The 24,870-nt window shown below is 36.5% G+C and overlaps 2 protein-coding genes across 4 annotated transcripts in view; one reads left to right on the top strand and one right to left on the bottom strand.

Annotated features, from left to right (window-relative positions):
- The window catches only part of LOC146133041 (semaphorin-5B-like), a 30,530-nt gene extending 23,712 nt beyond the window's left edge, over positions 1 to 6,818 (top strand). Inside the window, exons 6-8 of the mRNA XM_083397525.1 lie at positions 957 to 1,102; positions 6,369 to 6,542; positions 6,687 to 6,818. Of these exons, the coding sequence (XP_083253651.1) occupies positions 957 to 1,102; positions 6,369 to 6,542; positions 6,687 to 6,703 (337 nt within the window). The 3' untranslated portion in view covers positions 6,704 to 6,818. The remainder of the gene's footprint in view (positions 1 to 956; positions 1,103 to 6,368; positions 6,543 to 6,686) is intronic.
- A 2,375-nt stretch (positions 6,819 to 9,193) lies between these two features.
- LOC146133036 (uncharacterized) overlaps positions 9,194 to 24,870 on the bottom strand; it is a 104,025-nt gene continuing 88,348 nt past the window's right edge. For 2 of the 3 annotated variants that reach the window (XM_083397309.1, XM_083397310.1), the window contains exons 9-10: positions 17,627 to 17,747; positions 9,194 to 9,847 (exon numbers count right to left, since the gene is read on the bottom strand). In XM_083397309.1, the coding sequence (XP_083253435.1) occupies positions 9,576 to 9,847; positions 17,627 to 17,747 (393 nt within the window). In that variant the 3' untranslated portion in view covers positions 9,194 to 9,575. The remainder of the gene's footprint in view (positions 9,848 to 17,626; positions 17,748 to 24,870) is intronic. The other variant, XM_083397311.1, reaches the window with a different exon arrangement.

The raw sequence follows: 24,870 nt of genomic DNA, 5'->3' as shown, positions 1-24,870 counted from the left end.
GAAGAGTTGCAATGTTATGCTTACATTCGATTATATTGTGTCTTACTTTACTCGCCATCCGATAATCCTTTTCCAGGCCCCAAGCGTCTTTTGACCGTCCACTCGTGGACTTAACTTATTCTTTTTTACCTAAAAAAAGATCTTGTATATACTTTACTGTTTTTGTGTTGATTTTCGTTAAAGTCTTTCCATTGCCTCACCTGTGTGATGTAATTGATTGGCTTTAATTGTCCTGCTGTTAGAGAGGGCTACACGTGCCACAAATGTAAACTTTTTGTACGTGTTTTCCAGTGTTGTAAACAAGTAATTTTGAAATGACTTAGGTTATGTCCAAGTCAAGTATTTTGCAAAAATAACAAGTCAAATCCCAGTCCAAGTGATCGATTGCCTTAAGTCCAGTCAAGTAATTTTAAAGGGCAAAACAATTTTCAAGTTAAAAGAATTAACACTAAGCCAATATACAGCAATAAAAGTGTTTTTAAATTAAAAACACTTAATTTAATCCCAAGTTATTTGACAAAATGATTAAGTCAAGTATATTTATTTGTATTTACATTTTATTTACGATTCAAACAAATGCTTCATGTTTCTTGTCCTAAACCCTATTTTTGGTTCAAATTTAAAGTTGTCTATTGTACATGTTGAAGGCACTTTTACTAGCAATGTTTTAAGTAATTACAAATAAAAACTGGTTATATACATCCTAAAAGTTACGAGCTCGCGACTGTTTATCTGACTCACTCAACGCCTCTAGTGATAAAAATAACAGATTCGTGTCAGTGAAATCGTTTTAAACAAACGAACGAATGTGGTTCCCACAAACGAGTTGTCAAAGGAACTTTATATATCGGCCGCAGTATTAAGAAAAGCCGTGACAAAAAATTATTAGGTTAACATTAGTTGTTCATGGGCTCCATCGCAAACACTTGTTACTCTCCGATTTTTTGTTGTTGCAGTAAGCCCGACGCCCATCCAGATTCCGGTTTAGAAGATTTCGACGGCAGGACATGTAGGGCGCCAAACGCAACTTCGGGTCCTCCATTCTGCCAGACTCGTAGAAGTTTTGTTAAAACAGATTGCTCTATTCCAATCTGTGGTGAAGGTAAGGAGTTTACAAGTTGCCTGCAAACATTACTTGTCACACTAACTTTTAGCTAGATGTTTACCAAGAACTGCAGTAGTTATTTTCAATTCGGGTGGCTGCAACGTAGCAGTGGTTGGAAATTGATTTAAAATACATCTTTCGTTAGATAATATGTGTACCATTGTGTAAGTTGCAGATTAAGAAACATGACAAGTAATATTAGTTTTTTTGTAAAGTCTCAGCATGCATGCATACAAATGGGATTGACCAATGGTAGCCAGACGTAACTATGTTATTAAAGAAGGCCTAATTATGCGTCAAATAATTTGGTTGGAAAGAAGAAAAAATGCGCTTATTGATTTTAAAACACAAAACTTACTTGGAAATTACGCGAAGCTGTTACCACAAAAATCATTTGCACAGACTATGATATAATAGTATTATATTCGCGCAAAACACAAAATTGAATGCGATTGAAATGAACTGAAAAATACTATAAAGACAAGATTGGACTAACATAGTTCAATTGTTGGCACACATATGTTTTCTTTTGGGTGCATATTCCGTAGTTGTATGTTTGTAATCGGTCATGATTATGTGTTGTTAAAAACATATCTAAGGCGAAATAATTAGAGATAAACAATAACTACTACCATAGCAATTTAAGGAGACCGAAGTCGGGTAGTTTTAACTGAACTTTTATGTATTTTTTGTTGTTTGATATAGAAAAATTGTAAGGATAAGTTAAATGAAACATTGTAGGCCATCTTTATATTTGTTGCTTTTCAACTAATTCGAAGTTTAAAATAAATTGTCGATTAACCAATTACATGCAGAACCGTAACTACAGCCCGTGCAGCTTGTACACTGTACCGGGGCCCAATGCGCATTGCTAGGCTGGATTTTAATCTATTTAATAAAAAAACTAAGTAAGCCTATGTTTTTTATCTACACGTATAATTATTTTGTGCATCATTTTCGTTTTATACGCGAGTCTTTTTGAGCGCATTTTCAGTCTATCGACTGCAACGTAAAGCTGCAACTGCACGGCAAGCGCCATCATCGCATTCTGAAAAGTTTTAGAAGCATTGGAAAACAAATAAATGTGCCGCACGGCTATCTCCGAATTCTTCCAAATTAATCCATTCTGTAAAACTCATTTTGATTTAACTTCTGTAAAACTCATTTTAAATAATGCCATTATAACGAGGAGCGTGCGAATCTTTTTTGGTGCTCGATGCCCCTGGTCTCATCCATATTAAGATTAAACGAAATAAACGCAAATTAAAATGGCAAGTTTTTACAAACTGTAGGGCTTTCAACATATATTTCAGGATTTACAACAGCATGCAAGTTTTAAAATTTATCTCAGTAAGCTCTGAAAAGCAACGCGCCTACGAAGTTTAAATGCCATACAGTTTGTTGTAGGCAAGAAGTCTTTACCAAGTGAAAAACTTCGCTATTTCATTTAAAAAGTTTGTGCGTTATCGACTGATTGTCAGGACGCTTTATTTCGTGAGTGGCAAAATTCGCGAAACAACTATGTTATCAGCATGCTAAAACGTCGTTAATATTTGCTAAAACGTCGTTAATAGCATGTTTTTTGTGCAAGAAAAGTAAGTTATTCGAATGTTCCATGAAACATGCACACCAGTGTGTTAACAACTGTGGTCTACCCCTTTTTGACCAACGATTACGGCTTAAGCATCATTAGTACAGTATGGTGGCCCATGACTGCCATCCTGTTTTTTTTTCAATTTAACAAAAAAAAAAATAATTAAAAAAAAAAAAAAAAATTTACTAAAAAAAAAAAAAATAAATGAATAAACAAAAAAAAAAATTCGACGTGGCCCAGGACTGCCATTCCCGTATAAAACGCATTACGGTCGGACCATCACTGCCATCATAGAATACTAGAAAATTGCATACACTCAAGTATTCTATGATGGCAGTGATGGTCCGACTGTAATGCGTTTTATATGGGAATGGCAGTCGTGAGCCACGTCGAATTTTTTTTTTTTTAGTAAATTTTTTTTTTATTTTATTTATTTTTGTTTTTAGTAAATTTTTTTTTTTTTTTAAATGAAAAAAAAACAGGATGGCAGTCATGGGCCACCATAGTACATCGAAAGCCATTGCAGACTCACCCTGTCGATCTATGATGCAAGCGGGGCAGGCTAGAAAAAAAACTAGCCTGCAGTGAGGTTCGAACTCACGACCTCCGGTCAAGCCGCGACCGTCGCCGCCGCTCTACCAACTGAGCTACTCAGGCTCAGAGAGGAGGGTGCCGAGAAGCAACCATACGCCAATGCTTGCTCAATCTGTGTGCATGTTTCATTGAATAAATGATATGGTACTGTTAATCCCCTTCAATATAAGGTTGCTTGTGCTAACAGAATGTGGCAAGCATTGGCGTATGTTTTTTCTCGACTGGCTCCTCTCTGAGCCTGTGTAGCTCAGTTGGTAGAGCGACGGCGGCGTCCCGGCTTGAGGTCGTGAGTTCGAACCTCACTGCAGGCTAGTTGTTTTTCCAGTCTGCCCTGCTCGCATCATAGACTAAGATTCGGTGAGTCTGCAATGGCTCTAGGGGTATTAATTGAATGTTAAACCAAAAAAATATAAGGGCATCATGGTGGAGTTTGCAGCATTAACTGACGAAGTTGCGTCCGTCATTGCAGCCAATAATAAAAAAATAAAATCCATGCATACCAAACTTGTGCATAGGAATTTTAGGGTTACTTTGTCGTTCCGAATGTGTTTTTAATGTTACAAGTAGCTGGGATAGCACGACATTATCATTTAATTTGTCGTCGAACAGTGCTGTTTGATTTTCGATCGGTTTAATCCTTCAACACACAGCAAACAACCGTAATTGGAGTAACATCAAAGTAAGAATTAGAAAATTCGTATTAGGACCAAAATTGAACTCAACTCAAGGTGCCAAAACATGACACGCTGATTTCGTTCCAGGCTCCGTCCTGCAATGCTACGTTTATTTTTCTGCTTTTGCAGCGCTTTTTACTAAGTAAGTTCTTGGAGATATAGAGTTTATCTCGGAAGCATTTTGTTCAGCGTATCTTTGATAGTATTTTTAGGAGTACACAATTATTCAATCATAACACTGGCCAAAAGAAAAACAAATTTCATGAAATTCTCCTAACACATTGCAATTTGTGAGACTAAGCTTACTCTTCCACCAAGTGTGTCTAAGCCTACACAAGAAAGACGACAATTTGTCAAACAACAGACGAAACGAAACAGTATCTCCGCACACATTGTGGAGCTGTCAGTGAATAACCTTCATTCTACTGGTTTATATTCAAATAGACCCATTGATAAAAGAAGTCCTTCGATGTTATTACAGTACACAAAATTATCTTCTTGGGAGAAAAATTGCATAAACATTTCTTCTTTATCCTGGTTAAACGGTATGTTTGTTGCCGAATCAAGAATGCTACAGAGGAGAGAAGCCAGGACTTCAGACGCTTCTTTAGATAAACCTAAGAGTAAAAGGCTTCGGATTACTCTGGTATTGTGAAAATGTTGAGGAGTCGGTGTCAATGCAGTTGCTACAATCGTCATCTTCATGTTCAACTACATCCACCATTGCAGCTTTATCCGAAATCTCATCTGGCAGGGACGTAAAAACGGGAACAGGAATTTCAGGGAAGTAAACTGGCCGTAAAGCAGAGTCAATGTTGGGGTAGTGCCATGACTTCTTGTTGTTGCGGTTCCTACCCGTCATGTCATTCATGTAAAAATAACAATCATCATGGTGATTCTTAGGCTCGCGCCAAACCATAGGTATTCCAAATCGCGTAGATTTGACTTTACCTTGAGTCCATAAGCGCAAAGTTTCAGTGCAATACTTGCAGACTGTGTGGGGTGCCCAGCATTTATCTTGATCTACAACTTCATACACCATCTATATACTGACTTAAAAAAAGCATGTTTACTTTGAGCCTACTAATGTATATTCAGCAAAATAGCCATTAGCTGATAACTTTTACGATAACCTTATTTATCTCCCAAGAGAGACGATTGTGCCAGACATATTAACATTAGGGCAAAATTAAATAGTTGCTTCACATCGCTTCAGCTTTTATTAACCTATGTTACTCACTAGCACACATTTTCCATGGTATATGTAGGAAAATGCAATAATGGCATTTGCGGACTCAGCGCCCCTAATATACCCCTAAATCAGGGGTTCCCAACCTGTGGGATGTGAAACGCTAGTGGTACGCCAAGGTTTTTCAAGTGGTACGCGAGTTAGTCTTTTTTTACAAAAAACTCTGATTTACAACTGTATATTTTGTTTAACTAATTTTGTCCACATAAACAAAATAAGGCTATTCTTATTGTTACGTAACTATTCAGGTTGTTTCGTATCGTTACGATCTTTAAAATGCAGGTCATGTTAATTGTCATGAAGGAGCACAGTTGCTTTGAAAACCGTACAGCGCTGTGGGACAGTGGGCGTTAAATATGTCAAATGATTGCTCTTGATAAATATCATCTACCTATTTAATAGCTTAAGCCTTTAAGCTGCAAATAGCGTTGAATAATGCTAGTTGTGAGCTATATATAGATAAAAATATTATTCGATCAAATAAGTTGTTCTGCAAGAAGTGGTACGCGTGACACTACAGTACAGAGCGTCCAAGTGGTACGAGATCGTAAAAAGGTTAGGAACCCCTGCCCTAAATCGATCTAATATATCATGCCTTTAAAAAAAACTTCTGTTGGCCTGTGAATTCACCATCATGATACGAATTAGGTCAACGAATAAAACTTATCTACTTTGCCATGTATTGATCACCAAACATTTTTTGATACATATTTTGAAAACGTCAAATTCGAACATGGTTTAGGTTGAATCTTTACAATAGAGTTGTGACGTCATTTTGCAGTATACCATTTTTTACAGGTTCGGGTTAGATTGAGGTTCAGCTTCTTTCAAAATATTCGCTTAAGTCTCATAGGGCCCGCGGTTAAATATAATTCCCCACGCCAGGTCTAAGGCTAAGTCGACACAACGCTAGGCTATGGACATATGGAAAAGGCAAAAATGAAACTGCGAGCTATGTATAGAAAATCTAAAAACGAATCAGTTGAAATGGGCTAATCATACTGTAAAACCAAAGAACGGGCACGCGAACTTGCAAGTACCAAACATTTTGCATTTAAATATTTAGAATTAGCAAAAATTATAGTTTGGGAGTGACCTTGGCATCCCCTGTACCCTCCTCTGGATCCACCCCTAATGTATTGTATGGTCTAGGTGCAATTTGGAGCGAATACACTACGTCAGGATGTACAAAAACATGTGGAGGAGGAGTGATGTCTCGAGTTCGTCAATGTTTAGGTGGCCTTATTGGACAGGGGTCGTGCACTGGCAGCGCGTATGAAGGAGACCTACCATGTAATACACTAGATTGTCCCCCTGTGGAGCCAGGTAAATATAAAATGTAACGGCGCGACGCTACCGTATACCCAACCAAAATGGATATGATTAAAAATATTTTTGGTTAAACTAAAACTATGGTTTGACTACTGTCAGTAAATTGCCAAATATGTCATAACTTGCATTACTTTTCAGCTTGTGTCATTCCCTAAAACCGTTGTGATCTTCAAGCAAGCCTTCGCAACCTTAATATCTGATTATTATCTGGTGTTTTATTGATTGCTTAAATATTAAAATCGTTGTATTTATGATAAGTAATTTTGCCTGTTAATTGTGAAAACATTTCGTCAAAAAAGTAAACAAGATAATTTTATCTAATTGTATTTATTTATTCAAGCCTTTTACGCAGAAAGTTGTGTTAATAATCCTCTATACTTAGTGTGGGTGTGGGGTTGAGGTAGTGTGAAAAAATGTCCCACTAATTTATTTGGGTACATGACATCATGAATATCTTGGCTGCAGTGTGTTATAGTATCAATTAATGACTATACCAGTTTAAAACCATGTTTTATTTTACGCTTATTGTATTATGATTGTTTTGAAACTCTTGAGACAGTGTGCAAACGAACTGCAGTCAATACATTACAAGAGGTAGGACGTTCGCGCAAACCGCTAAAAGAAATGGAGTTTATTAGGTTTAACTTCCCGGATTAAACGAGACGACGTACATCGAGATATTTTAGCAAATTAGTTGTGAACCATATGCTCCTAAAGCTGCACGTTTTTATAAAACAACATCGTATAAGTTTGTGGCAAGCACAATAAACATATATCGCGCGTATCACGTTAAACTTTGAAGTTGGAAAGGTGTAAATTGGAGAGTGGTAGAGTAGGCCTATTTACGGCGCCGTTTGAGCTAAAATATGTATGCATTTACCCTGTTAAAACAGGTAAAGCTATAGTTTAAGTAAACACGGCTTCGTACCACTTCTGGATTTGTTTCTTCTTCTAGTATAGTATAAGCCATGTAGTAAAATGTTTTGTGAAATAACTCCAATGTTACCAAACGCGGTTAAACTGAGTTATAGGATAATCATCATAATAAACGAAATACAAAACAAGAAAAATAATATAAAGGTGGTAATACAATAATACAGCGCAAAAAAACTGACCACTTAAATTGACAAGTTTGTAGGCTACAAAGATTAGGGTTTACTAAGTTTTTATCTAAGTGATAAATTGACATACGGTTCGAAAAATAAGTAATCAGACCACAGTTTGTTCGTTTTCACTAAATGTATGACTGTTTAACTAAATTTCTTTCATTAGAAAAGAGAATAGGTGATTCGTATTAGCAACATTATTTCTGTTTGTAAGCTGAATATAAAACATTTTTTCAAGCTATGACTGATAGTCCGTCTTAGTATTACTTAGCCTATATGAAAGGGCTCTATCCATAAGTTCTAGTTAGAAAAACATCAACGTCGGAAGTCAAAGTTCTCTTGAAATAGAAACAAACTATAATTGGCGAGAATAAGGCCTATACAACCTTTACCGGTATCTAATCCCAAATCCCCGCCCCTATCTGTATGACTAACTGTCCCAATAATTCCAACGCTAACCCAATTACAGCCAACTAACTTCAACCAGGGGAAAACAATCCAATGGCAAACAAGCGGCGTCCCAACGAGGCAGTACAAACTATGGGGCGTCCAAACGTCGACATCAAAATGACCGATGCCAGACCGATGTCCCCCGATCGTCCCATGCCCTCCCCGTACAGTTTTATGCGGTATTTTCCCCATTTAGGCCTTATAAAAAAAAATTAGGACATAACACGACAAATATACATTTTATTTTGTCGTGGATATTACTGCCTCGGAAATCGTTGTTTTGTAGGTCTTATTGTGTGTTCCTATATGAAACCACTCCGAACCTTACACGTGTTCAAATTTGTTTACTGAAGTATTTTATTTTAACAAAAGGAGGTAATATTACTTTATGTCAAGCGTGACGTTTACTATTTTTGTAGTATTAATCATTTGTTAGCCTAATAATTAATTTGATGGCTATCGTAACTTGACAAGAAACCCATGCAGAAGAACTATAACTGATAACAACCAGTCGTGGAATCCGTTTTTTATTCACGGGACGCATGTAATTTTTTTTTTAACCGGACATCACAAAGTTACGTCATAACGTGACAAAGTTACGTAACAAATCCGCAACCCTAAGAACACCACACAGTTCGTTTATTTTGTTACAGTTTTTAGGTTGGAAAGGTGTTCCTTTAAATTCAAAAGCTACTTTACAAAGATGCTTTCCATTCGCGCAAGGCGAAAGAAAAACGCCTTTTAATCGTTGCCAAATGTTAGTTTTTGAAGGGCGCGATGAAACGCACGACGCCTTTGAGCTAAACCTATTTTACTTGGTTACCGTACGGCTATGAATTTGCATAGCCTAACTGTGTGCAAGTTTTGTATTACGTGTTCGGCATAACTAATTTTATTACAGGAACTACTATAAAAGATTAATTCATAAGTTAAGCAAATTTGTAGGGAAAACTAGGCCGCCCATCTGTAAAAGCTACCTTAGGATTGTCGTGCGTCATCCTAGAATTGAAGTAAAATAAGTTTATCCTAAAATGTACAAATTTTATACTAACATTTCCAGATTACCAGGTAAAGTAACCAGTGGTGGGATTCAACCAGGTCGCGTGAGCCGCTTCCTTGCTAACTTTCCTAGAGTGGACGTAATAATCGTGTCGCTAAGTTAAAAAATGGCTAATCTATATGCAGAAGGATAGACTATAATCTTTAATATTAATATGTAAAGTTTTGTATTATATTTACAATGAAAGTCCAGTCAATGCTTTAATATAGTAAGTATACATAAGTCAAATAGAAATAGAGTAAGTCCTACTAACCAAATAAGCTAACTACTTTTTGTAAACATACATGACGATACGAAGCAAACCAAGATATTTAACTATCATATTATGATAATATCATCACCAAAGCTTTACGGTGGGACTTTCAAATTTATTAAAACACTAACTAAACTGCTACACACAAATAAACTTATTTATCTTTGCATTCTGGTGTCGCACACGGGACATGTTGCCCAGCAAAAGGGAGCACGACAATAGCGACACTCAACTCTATCACGACAAAACAAGCACAGTTTTACATGGTTACACGGATGGGGTACAAATAATAATTTATCTTTTTTTTTTTCAAAAAACTGTTTTAAACAAAATGCACACGATTCACTGCCGATCGAGGTGTTTGGTGTTCGAGAAACGATTTCGTAAGCGTTTATAGGTGCTAAAAGATCTTCGGAAGATGACTGGCAGCCTGCACACATAAAAAAAATAAAGATTGCCATATTCTTATAAATGATACAGATTTCTTAAATTATACCAGTTTTCAAGCAGTTGTCGAAATCATATTTTCAGAGTTTTGTGTACAGGATTACTTTTAAATAGTATTAATTTCACTATGGTTCGTGGTTTAGTATACGTCGCGTGTTCTATAGTTTTAACCAGCTGTTTCTGCAAGAAAAAACAGATATCGGCCGAAAATTCCCCGCCTTGATTTATGGCTTAGATGCGAAAGGGGGATTTATTTTTTAACTGGTCCGCAGTGCAGAAAAGGTTACCGCTAGTCAATTTACGCCCAAATTATCACTGCAGTAATGCAATTGAAATGTGTTACATATCGGTTTTACATTTGTGTTTTTCTCATGGTTGTTTTCGTGGAAGATAAATTACTGTGTCGAAGATAATTTTTTTTAGTTTTAGAAGGACCTACATACAAAGAAAACTTTAGTATTCTGTTACTAGAAGGTTTTTTTTTATTTTCAATGGGCATTCTTTGACAAATCGCAATTTTAGGAAATATTTCCGATAGCATTCTTCTCAGAAAATGTTAGTGTATTTTCTCAAAGTTATTTATATGGAGATTGTTTGCAAGTAATTTCTATCTCGAAAAACGTTTTAAGAAGATCATTATTTTGAGGAAGGTTATCTTAGGAAAACATTTTCACATCGGTTCTTTCTAGAAAATTTATAGGGGTAACAACTTAGAGCTATTTTTAGGGGACTTCCCAAAGGGGGTATTTTGGGGGAACTTCCTAAAGGTTTTTTTTCTGAAAATTTTAACAAAGGTATTGTCTCGAGAATATTGTTTTTAAATTGACATTTACTTACGAAAGTCTAACAGGGTAATTTTTTTCGTGAGTTTATTAAGTACATTATATTTTCAGATACACCATATAATCCATTTTTTTAAGCAAAACATTTTTTATGTGGGTGGAGTTGATTAGATAAATAAAACATTGGTTTAAAAATATATTTTATCCTTTGCTGAAGAATTGATTTGTTTTCTAAACTAAACGATATCGATTCATTAGTTGCAAACGATGGAAGCGAGAGATGAAAAGGATTTACGTACTATGTAGATTAACTACTCACCTGGTACCATTTCATGCAATAAACGTAAAAGTAAAAACTTAATACATTGTTTATATAGTTTGCGATGTGCGCAATCAAGATATCAAAATAATACCATTTCTAACGGAATCCATAAAAATTAAAAAAGTGACAAATATTCTTGTATTTTTAGATGAAAAAATATACATTAAAACAAGGTGACTATAATCACTGACTAAAAACGCCCGCCAATGGAAAGAAAAAACAATAAAGGGCTTTGCACATTTAGTAAAAGCTAATTGCACATTTGTAAAAGCTATTCATTTTTTAAATTACCAATACATTTTTATGCTGTTTTTTTTTATTGTAATGTCTGTTTTAAAATAAATATATCTAATTTTTTTTGTAAGAAACTTTTTTCCAAGAATACTTACAATTTTTTTTTTTTTTGTGCCTTTAACTTATTACGTGTTTTTTCGATGCATGTTTACAATGACTCTCACATCATGTTCGCCATATTACCTTAAAAGTTTAATATATCGAGTCAAGCAATGTGCAAACTTTTTGTATGCCCATGTAAGTCATTTTTCCTAAATTAAAGTTTAGTCAATTTAAAACAAAATAAACACAAAGCATTTTTGCGCTTCTCTAGATTAAGAATTAACTTCAGTATATTTGCATTCCTTATTGACGTGTAATCGAAAATATCGAAATGTTTTTGGTGTAATGCTCATTGAATATTTTTAATGGGTTGTAAGGCTTAGAAAAATACCAAACGGTTGCGGCGTGACGCGCTTGGAAAAACGCAAACATAGAGTATTTACTGCTTATAATATAATTAAAGGTTATCGCTACATTAAAATAAAAAAAATTAAGTTCCAGTAGGAGGCCCAACCTTCAAATATGATGCAAAACGTAGTTTATATATTATTTTGTTGTATGGTCATGATGGAATTTCTATATTTGCATTATTTTGATGCTTACGTAATCGAATTTTAATTCCAAATAAATTGTAAAAACTATCTAGGACGTTACGGTTTGCGTGTTTATAAATAAATTTACTATACGTGAAAGGAAATGGTCTTTTATGGGAATTTGCATTGTTTTTTCATTATTGCCCCCGATTTCGTTCCGAAGTTTGTAATTGTGTTTTGGTGCTTAAGTTTTAATAAGAAACAAAAACTAAATGAAAATTGGTGTATCCTGTCCAGTGTCGCGGTCCGCCCATAAAGCGCCCAAAGGACGACGCGGCATAGAATCAGTTTTGCCACAACGCGACGCAGAATCTGGATTTCCGCTTACACAAAAATCGAAATTTGTTATTTGTTTGTAGGAATCCCGCCATTCACCGTAAAACAAAACTATATTTTGCAGCTTCGGTTTACTCGTTTCACAAATTGTGTTTTACCACACCCCGTTGGGCCAGCTATAACACAGGTAAGGGGTAAGTAAACTCCATTGAAAATTCAGTCGTAGGTAAATCACCAAAGAATTATGTTAAAAATAAACTCTAATGATACATACCCTTAACTATAAACCATTTGTTGTCAACATTTTTTCCAATATAGAACTGCCAGAGAGAGGCCAGTTAACCAATCTAGGAGATTGCTGCATCCTGTTGAGCGCCACGCTTGGCGCGCCACAGAATCAGTTTTGCCATGACGCGACGCAGAATCGGGTTTTCCCTTACGCAGAAAGCGAAATTCCAACATTTGTTAGCATTTTACCACATTTCGAAGCATTTTACTACAATTGGTAACAATCACTTTTAAACTGATTTTGAACATTTGGTAACATTTTTCTACAATTGGTAACATTTTAGCCTACTACAATTAATTTACTCAGAATAGGGACCACATATTACTTAGAGCAGGGGTCGGCAACCTTTTTCTAGTCGCGGGCCAAAATCAAACTCAGAAAGGATTCTGCGGGCCGCGCAAAATTTTAACTAATAGTTGTGTTATTAAAATAGTAGAACAAGTTCTGTGAAAACACGTTTTCCGTTTTTCCGCGACGCACTTGGCAGCCTTCCACGGCGCAACGGTAAAGAAGCGCTGATCTAGTTGAAAAGAGAGCATTGAAACGTAAACAAAGCGAGCAGAATGATCATTTGCGCGGAGCGCGAAAATTTTTCGCACCCACGTATTTAAAATAGTTAAAAAGGTATGTGAAATGGACTCGAGTCTAATTTGTCGAAGAGGCGGCGGGCCGGATGAATTACATCGGCGGGCCGTGGGTTGCCGACCCCTGACTTAGAGCTACCATATTTTCAGCACCCCAACAGAGGACATTTTCTTGCCTGGAACTGCAAGTAAAACGAAAGTAGAACTGTTACGTTTGAGAAAAACGTGCCATATCCACAAGTATTGCATTCAGCTTCGAAATTAACACGTCCTGTTTTGAAACAAGGATACTTCTGGCGTAGCCCAACAGTAAACTGAATTTTCCTCCTCAGCATAAAATGTATATCTTATTTTGCTTTATTGTGGTCTAAATTTAAAGAATAATAAAGAAAAATGAAAGCATCTGCTTAGAGCCACCTGTATGCTATAGACCAGTGGTTCTTAACCTTTTTTCAGCCGCGTCCCCTTAGTAATTTTCCTAGCAAATCGGCATTTTCAATTAAATATCACTGAGACAACTTGAAAATAGTGAAGTCTGTCGTCGGTCGCGCAAACGCGAAAAACATTGGGTTTAATTGGAGCTAAACTGTAAATTAAGGAGGCTTTTAGCATTGGACACAGAATAAATTGCTCGTGCACGAGCTGATTTTAACAAACTTATTGTGAGGACAATTAATCCACAATTGTAAGGTACTGCGATGTAGAGCGCAAATAAAAATCTAAGCGTAACAATTCAACTTTGCGTTATCGTGTTTTAAAAGACTTGATGACAAACAATACAACGGCAATGTCCCCTGTTGCTAGCCTGATATCCAATTATTTAAAATATAGATAAAAAATAGTTCGAACGGTGGAAGAATTTCATCGTTTATTTATAAGTTAGCAAAATTGTAATTAAATAGGGCCGTTATACCTTCAATGATATGAAAACATGCAATGTCATTCAAAAAGACTTTGTGCTCAAAAAAGTTAACATAAGTAGAAAGCAGAAGATTCGCGCGTAGCCCGAAAAGTTTTTGCTATTTTAATGTTTTTTTGCCTAAAAAACAGAGTTTGTACAGCGCTGTAGAAGTGGTGTACAACCCAACAAAACCATTAGAATCATTGCAAAAATTAAATATTAACTTAGAGCTAGAGCGCCCCCCCCCCCCAAGATTTGCTTGGAGCCCCCCTAGGGGGGCGCGCCCCACGGTTAAGAATCGCTGCTATAGACTAACTAAACAAGCTTCTGTAAGAAATAAGAACATAGTCTACCATATGGTAACACCGATAGTAGGCTAGGCCTCCAAAACTCACACCTTTGCTTTATAAATCGGCCTCTTTAAATGTGAGGTTTTGATGCCATTTTTCGGACGCAATGTTTGCTGTAACAATCAAGAAGGTAGGGCTGATAGGGCAATTTGTTGGAAAACCTGTTTTAAAGCAATTTAGCATGTTTCATGGCTAAAATTTAGCATGTTTCATGGCTACAATATTTTTTTGGAAATAAATACAACGTCTCGCCTAGAAGTCTTGTTAAAAGTAGCAAACTAATAAGCAACTAACTCGAAATGCGAAAAAAGAGGACATTTGGACATTTTGAGCGTCCTCGGAGGACCATTCATTTTTCTCAAGAAAAGAGGACAAATCTTCCTAAACGAGGACATGTGGTAGGCCTAATATCACTACTCTTGTAATGTAGCATACACTCCAAAGTAGGCTATTAACTCTATGTTACATCACAATGCTGCAAATTACGGAACTGGCGAAGTTCTAAATATGATACAACCTTCAACAACTTATTTTCCAATTGAGATATATAATTGTAAAATATTTGGCGGACCGGCAGGAAAGTTGACGCGGACCGGCGGTTGAGAACCACTGTTTTAGTCCATTTGCACTATTTGTAACAGGATGTAATTGTAATATTGTGCGTCGCGTTACTAAAAAATTATAAGTCTATTTTCTGTCAAATTAAGACATAAATGCTGGTATTTTTTTGCAATATGGGATTATTTTTATGTGGCTAAGTCCATTTCATTTGAATTGAAAGTTTTGACAATTTAAACCTAATAAACGAATTTTGTGCGCTTTACGCGATTAGACCTTTTTCAAGTTGTATGGTTTCGCACGAGGTCGTTAGCGAACTTTATGTATTTTTAGAATTAATTGGTTTATGACGCCACGTTATGACGTCAAAATATTCTACTGGCGCCCGTGAGAAAAATAAAGACTATCAATAGGGCCGTTACAGCAGCTAAAAAGTTATGCAACCCTGAATTAAGCAAATAAATCGTAATCATATAGAAATGTATATCTAACAGATATATATCATCGAGATGCCGGTATCCAGCAGCGACATGTCCTCATCCTGCACATCAGTCCCCCTACGTTGGATGAATCCGATTGAATATGCTATTGATGAAGATTCGTTGGGCGAGACTAATATTTTTTTAGTATACGTGGAAGGTCACCTAATATGCCATTCAATTCCAAACACGAATAATACCTCGGGTTGTACTGTTTCGTTTCTTTTCTCAACTTTGATTTTTAATAAAATTTTAAAGCAACAGCGTTGTAAGTACGTTTCTGGTAGTCTGCACATTTACGTCCATATAACATTTTCGTACAACGTTATAGGAAAGTCAGTAATAAATGTTTGTGTTTTACGTTTGTAATATGTATCGTTTTACAAACGTTAGTTATAGTCTACACAATTACGTCCATATAACATTTCCGTACAACGTTATAGGAAAGTCAGTAATAAATGTTTGTGTTTTACGTTTTTAGAAAGATAGAATAGACGTAATATTTATCGTTTTATAAACGGTAATTAGAGTCTACAGAATTACGTCCATACGACATTTCTGTGCAACGTTATAGGAAAGTCAGAATTGACGTAATATATTTTAAACGTTTTCGCAACGTTAAATTGTTTGCTGGGATAGTCCCTGCAATCACTGTTAAAACAGACTTTAAGTCTGTTGTTTCGATCAATATACAAATCTCTTTTATTTGCCTAATACGTCACCTTTAAATCGAAAGTTTTGTAGGTTTAAACCAAATAAAATCAGTGTTTATTAAAAATAATTGTTGTATGAGGTCTTGTTATGAGGTAACTTTGTATATCCATCCCTAAAATGCATTCAACTTCAGCATGCGGCCCGCGAAATTGTTTTTTGCTTGCTGCAGCCCTTGCACAATTTTAAGTTGTGTAGGCCTGGTGTTGATATGTTTGGTTGTATCAACATGCAAGACAGATGCTAACAAAGAGGTCTACATCACAACCACATTTCGCATTTAAATTTGCGGCGGTAAAATATGTTATGTTGCAAGAGCAATAAGATGTTTTACTAAGAGAAGCCTCAGAGAGAATAAAACGCGTTCACACGATAAACGTCGCACGCGCGGCTATTTCGCCAGACGACGCGACACGCAACATGTTGTTAGTTTGTTGCCTCTTGCTTCGCGATTCGAACAAAGCAAGCGATTATTGTGAAAGAACTCTGCAATATTTCCCTTCCCTTCTTGGCCAGCTAACATGTTTAAAAAGCAGATATAATTTAATCCTCCTTTTAAAATGGTTTAACGCCTATTTTTACCACCCCATCAGTCAGGAATTAGTGCAGTTCTAAGGAAAAAGGGCAGGAAAGTCTGACTTTTAGATCTTGAGGTCGTAGCAATGCACTAATTGGACCTTTAGGTAAACTGCCGGCAGAGATAAAATGAAAATATTGGCTTAAAACTGACAAAAAAATAATCTTTGAGATAGCATTAAGAATACTTGACCCACCGAACGCAAACGGGCACCCTAACTCAAATAATGTGCATTGATTTAATAATTATTTAAACTGGTAAAAAATGCTTAAAGCATTATGAGTATTTCCTTAGCTTGTATTTTTTTTCTTGCAAAGCATACCGGTGTTTCTATTTATTTTTGAACTACGTTTCTGAACCACTTGTTACAACATTAAAAAAACTTTGGAGGTATACGAAAGAGTCTGCACAGTTTGTTGCTGTGTACTACAACTTGAGCATCAGAGCCTGTACTGCACAAATGTTGAGCAGGCAATGTTTTTCCGAAAGCGCGATCGACATTTTGCCAAATTTTGTAAAAACTAAATTATTCTTTTTGTTGTTTTCAAGGTTTGCCCAATACTAGGCCTACCCCACGTGTTGTTTACTAACGTCAGTTTATGTCCAGATTGAAAAACAGGGCTGCCAAAACAATATTATAAAGGGGGTACGAAAAAACGAGTAAGCGTTATGAAAGCAAGACCTGTATAAATACTAAACTCAATTCGTTCTTTTGTCATATCACTTGTTGTATAATGCTTTAAAAGTAGTGCCACACTGTACATATAAAAACGCTTTTTGACTAGATCAGTGGTTTTCAAACTTTTAACAATTTTTAAGTGGTGGACCCCGATTATTTTTATGATTTGCCGTCTCTTTGAAGAAAACAACTTTCGACATGGGTTACGTTTTTTAATTTTTATTTTAAGTTAGTTTAGAACTACTAATTTTTCATTCGTGGACACCGTAACAGCTTTTCACGGACAACAGTTTGGGAACCACTGCACTAGACTAAAAGTAGTTACCAAGCAGCTGGACTTTATTAACACCAAGTCCCAGAAAAAGTGCAAAATGCCGACGAGTCAAATCATCCAGTTGAAGGACCACGGTCGACATTTTTCCATTAAAAGTACTCTTTATCCGTCCCTAAAGGAAACAAATTGTACATATTGGCAAATACATGTATACAACCTAGTTTTTGTACTTTTGTAATTTTGGTAAGAAAACCAATAGGTTAGGATACCTTACAAGTGTGTTTAATTCACATACACCTACAAGAATCATTTTACAAAGAAAAAACACGTAAAGGCCTAATTTTGCCTAAAAATACAACACGTTTTAGTTTAGGCCACTCCACTATTAAATCCTTAAGGCAAACCTTTAGTTTAGGTTGTAACGATTATATCAATGTATTATTAAATATACATTATAAAGTATAGATTTACAACAAATTACCTAAATGAACTTGGCAGCAACCTATATTAAAAGCGAAAAAATGTTTGAATGGGGACCAGATTGTTTCGAAAAACTGAGCTAATCATAGTATTACAAGGGTGACCAGGTCTGTTGAACCAGAATTAAACGGTATGGTCTTAAAACAATATTGTCGAACGAAATTGTTTAAGCCCTAGAATTTTCAGGCAAGATTAGGCATGTCTGAGATTGCACAACAACGTCAAACACTTGAAATACTCGTCTAAGAGGCCAAAGCATGTATATTTGTGTCACTGTTTTCCACTCCTTAGTAGTGTAAGTCTTTTAGTAGTGTGATCTTAAATTCCCAGGCAAGATTGGGCACGCCATGAGATTGCACAAAAACGTAAAATATTTAACCATGACTTTGCTTTTCGTAATACGTTTGTTTTAAATAAATTTCTAACAGGCCAAGGGGTTTGATTTGTGCCAACGTTTTTCACTGCACGACCGGGCTCTGTTTTATTCAACAACTCTCCTCCTTTATCTGCAATCTGCTACAATTATAGGAAAGTCGCATAGTGCCGCGTTATACGATTTATTACGTGGTAATACAATGACTGCTTTTCAGGATTGAGGGGTTTATGTTTTGGCACATGTGCAGAATTGGGTCAAAAATACTTGCACCTAAAAGTATTTTGATTGAACCATTGTAGTTTACAGTGAACAATTTAAAACAGAAAAACTGTTTTTACTAATGTCACTGAGTAGTTATCCTGTCAGCAATATGCAAAAAAGTCTACCTATTCGAAAATGGTAACCCTTAGTTTCAAATAGCTAAGTTTTCGGATTTTTTACACTTATCTTTACATGTGTGTCTGATTTTTATAGTAAACTAACGTACTACGTTCGGTAGGTTTATTAAAACTTTAATAAAATATTTTACTTTATAATTGAAAACAACAAACCACGAACCATAAGACATTAAAACTACGAGGACAAACTCTGACGTAGCCCATTGTACTTTCGACAGGGTTTATCTCTAGTGCAGTGTTTCTCAGCCTTTTATGGCTAACGGCAGTGGCGTAGCCAGCCGAATTTGTTTTTGGTGGGGGGAGGGGGGGAGGCGCAAAATGTTTGAACTTTTTTGTTTAGCTTTTTCCATTGCATTAACTGCCGTAACGAATAGGCTACAAGCAGAAACTGATTAAAAATAGAATGTATAGCAAACGTAATATTACCTGCACAACATAGGAAGTTATAATTGTATCTCTTCCACTTTAATCTTTACAAAAAGGTGTAATAGTTGGACAAAACTCAACTTCGTAACGATTCTCAAATATATTTTGGTAACCTTGAGCATTAGAAATGGCACCCCGGTTGAGAATCACTGGTCTAGTGCATGTCAAACTTTAGTTGCCGAGTTTCGTGTGAACGCAATTAAAAAAAGCTCGCCAGACATAAAATATTAGCTGACAAGTCATAACATGCCAGCTGAGTACATCCGACAGTTAGGACTGCGGCAGCGTACAACGCGTTGCTGTATAGCAGACAAGTGGTTCTCAAACGCGGGGTGCAGCGAGATATGTGGGGAAAGAATTTACTATTACTGGTAAGCCTTTTAATACAACTTTTTGTGTTCGCTTAGAGTACAATAAATCAAAATATCATTTTCAATATTGTTTATCATTGTCCCAGTTTTGTTTATTGTAGAATTGCAGTAAACACGAAAATTGTGACGTAGGCCATAAGTGGTTGGCGACCAGTGGAGTTGACCAGCGGCGCCTGCAGAAAATTTTCCAGAATCGAATTTTGCAATTCCAGGGGGGCAAGTGTCCTCCCCCCCCCCTTGCCCCCCAGTGCGGGCGCCCATAGAGTAGACTATTCATAGAGTTGCAATTGTGTTTTTGTGTCAACTAGAGCTTAGTTTTATTGCACCATGTCGACTATTCACTGCCAACTACTCACTAACTTGGTAAATGAAAGACACACACAAACATATGTGTTTAATAACATCTGTGATCTAGCCCCTCGGAAGTTGCTTTATGACCAACGATTACGGCTTCCGTATCAATAGTAGATCGACAGATTCGGCGAGTCTGCGATGGCTTTTCGGTGTACTATTGATACGGAAGTCGCAATCGTTGGTCATAAAGCAACTTCCAAGGGGCTAGATCACAGATGTTATTAAACGCATATGTTTGTGTGTGTCTTTCATTGATTGATACGGACTGATGATCCCCCAGTGTGAAGTTGCTTGTACTAACAAAAATGTGCAAGTATTGGCGCATGGTTGTTTCTCGACTCGCTCCTCTCTGAGCCTGCATAGCTCAGTTGGTAGAGCGACGGTCCCGGCTTGACCGGAGGTCGTGAGTTCGAACCTCACTGCAGGCCAGTTGTTTTTCTGGCTTGCTCTGCTTGCATCATAGATCGACAGATTCGGCGAGTCTGCGATGGCTTTTCGGTGTACTATTGATACGGAAGCCGTAATCGTTGGTCATAAAGCAACTTCCGAGGGCTAGATCACAGATGTTATTAAACACATATGTTTGTGTGTGTCTTTCATTGATTGATACGGACTGATGAAACCCCAGTGTGAAGTTGCTTGTACTAACAAAAATGTGCAAGTATTGGCGCATGGTTGTTTCTCGACTCGCTCCTCTCTGAGCCTGCATAGCTCAGTTGGTAGAGCGACGGTCCCGGCTTGACCGGAGGTCGTGAGTTCGAACCTCACTGCAGGCCAGTTGTTTTTCTGGCTTGCTCTGCTTGCATCATAGATCGACAGATTCGGCGAGCCTGCGATGACTTTTCGGTGTACTAACTTGGTAAAGGGCTACTTCGTATTTCACAGATTTATATGTTTACTTTATAGGCCAGTAAATCTAGGTGTAAAAAGTCTCAAACCTAGGACTAATTGCAACAGAAGGTCATTTTGCTCAATCATATCGCGAAACGTCCCATGAACTCCCCAAAATAAGTCCCCGAAAAATATATTTCTAACACGTCACAATGACGTCAAAACCAAAAGCATGCCAATATAGGCTAAAGTTTCATAATAGTTTTAATAACTTGAGATTAGTCTCATATGAAAGGTAAGTTTCAAAAGAAAAAAAAGTCGTTTAAATAAAAACGATTAGACGAGCATATGACGTCATAATGACATCTATCTGTCAACTTTAAGGCAACAGTTCCATTACCACGGGAAATTCGAAATTTAGCAAAACATTTGGAAAGAGTATTAAAAAATAGTCTCCAAGTGTAAGCCCAAAACATTTAATTTAGTTAACTTATCCAAATTAATTTTTTTTTGAAATATATAGAATGTTGTATGTAACCTACCTATAGGTGTCTAAATTATGCTATTATGGCGTCACATTAACTAACGCAAGTAAAGATACATGCAACATCAACATTTTTTGGGCAAAAGAACAGACAAGCCTAGTTCTATTGCTGTTGTACACGTAAACGGCTTTATAAAGTTTTTGTACTAGTAAATTGTTGCTTTTAGATGGATTATTGTGTGCAATTGGGACTGTTGCAGACCAAGTAGTATAGTAGCAGAACGTGCAATAGTTGAGTACTGAAGCAACTTCTTAAAACTCATCCAGGCATTTATACGAAATTTAAAAATGGTTTCCACGTGGTCAGAAGAAGTGATAACGTTTGGGCTGGACTTTCGACCGATCTTGTTTGTAAAAGTTTTTATGAGAAGAGTAAAATTAACTGGTGGCTTGATTAGAGGCCGCGGAAGGACGGGGCAACAAATAATTACATTGTTTTTATCAATACCAGCATGCACAAAATTTAATAAAACTCTTCAAGAATTAAAGAAATAACTGGTATCAAATATGTAAGCAACGAAAAGCACAAGGATTGGTCAAACGCACGTGAAAACCGCGATACGCTCGATACAAACAAATTCATTTCTTTTTTTACTTGGCCTGAAAATCCTAAAATTTATGAACACGAAAAATGCTTCAGAATTGATTTTCGGAAAAATCAACAGGTAAAGGTTATGGGGCATAAGTCTATGTGTAAACTTGATGTTGTGATGGTGACGAAAAACATCAATCCACAACTAATGCTTCAACGTTTGGTAATGGCTGGAAAGAACTTAGAGCAGTGGTTCTCAACCTTTTTAGCTCACGGACCGGTAAAATTTCAAAACAATTTTTGCGGACCGGTGGACCTTCGATTTAATGAGAAATTAGCTGCCGTCTTTTTGATATCCTACGTGTTATACGTGGTTCTCTTGGAAGTTTTTTTCAACTGGTCTTAAAGTTTAAGATTTAAGCGGGTTGTAGCCTACGTTTAAACAGTTGGGCACAGCACTTGTAGCATTGTGACGTACGATAAGTCTAAAGTAAACAATTAACTCTATGTTACGTCACAATGCTACAAATTACGAAACTGGCGAAGTTCTAAATTTAATCAACAAGGAGCCTTTAACATCTTGCATTTTGCAATTGAGATATAAAATTGTAAGATATTTGGTAGACCGGCGGTTGAGAACCACTGACTTAGATCAAGATGTTCTCAAAGAGTGAAAAGTTTTTTGTTAATAATAATATCTTCTTTAATTTGAGACCAATTGTCTAGAATCACTTTAAATTTTTGAGCCTATAAGGAATATGGATGACGTCATTATGAAGTGTTGCGCAATTTTCATTTTCAGGGACTTTTTTTGGAGTTCCTGGCACCTTTCTTGTCATGAATCAACTAAAAAACTGTAACATTTTAAGTCATTTCAAATGTATGTGTTGTGATTTCACGCCTTCACTGCATCAATTGTGTATTGTCAAATGTGTTGTGATTTCACGCCTTCACTGCACTCAATAATGTCAGCGACATCGCTTACTAAAGCTTCCGGTTTCACCTGTGAACCAACCGCCACACAGTTCACATGATAGATGTGCTGTTTTTGACTTTTTTGGAACACGGACCACTATTTGTGAATCTGTTTTTTCGCGGACCGCAATACAAGCAAAAAAATAAATAAAATAAAATTTTGTATATTTACAAAACTGACAACATCAATGGGACGGATGAGATTGCTTCCCTCTGCTTAAATCAATAATTCATCTTAAATTCAAAGCGCAACAAGTAAGATTTACGATACTGGATAGCAAAAGCTTTCGAAATCCATAAGTTGTGAATAACTGCGGCAATTTAATTATTTTTGAAAGAGTACACATACTGTACAACAAGGGTCGGCAAACTTTTTCTAGTCGCGGGCTAAAACCAAGGTCTCTGCGCGGCGCACAAAATGTTAACTACGAACTATGACTATGTTATTAAAATGTTAAAACAACTGTTAATCAGGTGGACTTCGAATATGATTTTGCACTTAAAATTGTGTTTAGTTACTTTTAAGGAGGCTTGGCGCAAGTGTTGCCGCAAAGCGGGACAAAAAGCGTTTGTTAGGTTCAAAATTCCAGTCCACACGTCGTTATTCATATTGAAAAGTGTATTAAAACCACTTTGAGAAAACGCGATAACCTAAATGGTTAATCTAGTTCAGTGTTTGTTAACGTACTCTATTTAAGTCCGGGCGGACCTGGCGAGCGAATAGCGCGAATTTTTTTGGGGTATACCGACATTTCTTTTCAAATTTTAAGTTTTTATTACATTTTAAAAATCAAATAAAATTAAAAATGTTGTGTTCATATTTTTGAACACGTTTTCCGTTTGTACGCGACGCACTTTGGAACTTGTCAGTCTTCCACAGCGCAGAAGCGCTAATCTAGTTTAAATGACAGCATCATAACGTAAACAAGCCTGATGTATAAAGATCGTTAACGCAAAGCCGCGAAAAATTTTCGCACTTGCATAGTTAAAATAGTCAAAACGTAAGAGAAATGGACTCGTGTCTAGTTTGTCAAAAGATAAATTACATTCCCGGGCCGGATCCGGCACGCGGGCCGTAGGTTGTTGACCCCTGCTGTACAAAATATATGTGTAACTTTTTAATTTCTTGTCATATCGCCACGGACCACCTGTGCAGTCGTCGCGGACCACAGTTTGGGAAACCCTGCTGTAAACGAACGATATGAGTAATCGCCAGGTCAAACATCCGTACCTTTATCTATTTATCGAGATTAGTTGGTAAGTCTGGAGTCGATCATTTGTGATGTTCGCAAGCCGCTAGAAACCTTACGAAAACCGGGGAAAAAGGTTTATCGCGTGCCGTAGCGAGCTCAGAAATAATAGAAAGCTATAGAGGCTTATTCCAGACAAACAGTGAAAAGCATTTTTAGTAGTAGGCTACTGTACGTGTGACATGCTCAGCCAAGTGCAGTACGCTATCGGCTTTTGTTCGATCGATTTCAAGCACACTACACAATATTCCATTTGTTTGTATGGTCACGATCATTAACCAAAACAAAAGCTTAAAGTTCTAACTTAACCAACATAATGTTTTTCACAAACCAGTGAGTTTCAAATCTTAGTTTAGAGTCGATCCGTTTCTGAAATAATACCAAACATTGCGCTTTAGTTTCAACAAAACTGTGAACTTAAAACTCGTCGCGAAGTCATAACGTTTTAAGCTTGAGCAAACAGCGTCAAAAGGTTAAACAAGCCTCCTTTTTTATAAAATAATAGCTGCCATGCAGATATTTGCGATAATTTAGTTTAATGAGTTTTGAACATGGGAAACATAATGCGTTCGAAAGATTATTTGGCCAACGCTTAATGTTGTCTGATATTGTGTTCACCAGTTAAAATAACCGTTTAATGCAAGAGTTATTACTTTACATCGTCGAGACAACGCCGTATTTTCTATCATTTCACGTTTAAGGCGACGTAGCATTAAACTTAATATATAAACCTGGGCAACGCCGGGAATTTTGTCTCG

Source organism: Ascidiella aspersa, chromosome 9 (assembly GCF_963924565.1).
Source record: "Ascidiella aspersa chromosome 9, kaAscAspe10.2, whole genome shotgun sequence".
NCBI classification, from domain to species: Eukaryota; Metazoa; Chordata; class Ascidiacea; order Phlebobranchia; family Ascidiidae; genus Ascidiella; species Ascidiella aspersa.
The sequence above is the reverse complement of the archived record's forward strand: the minus strand, read 5'-3'. Positions and strand labels throughout refer to the sequence as shown.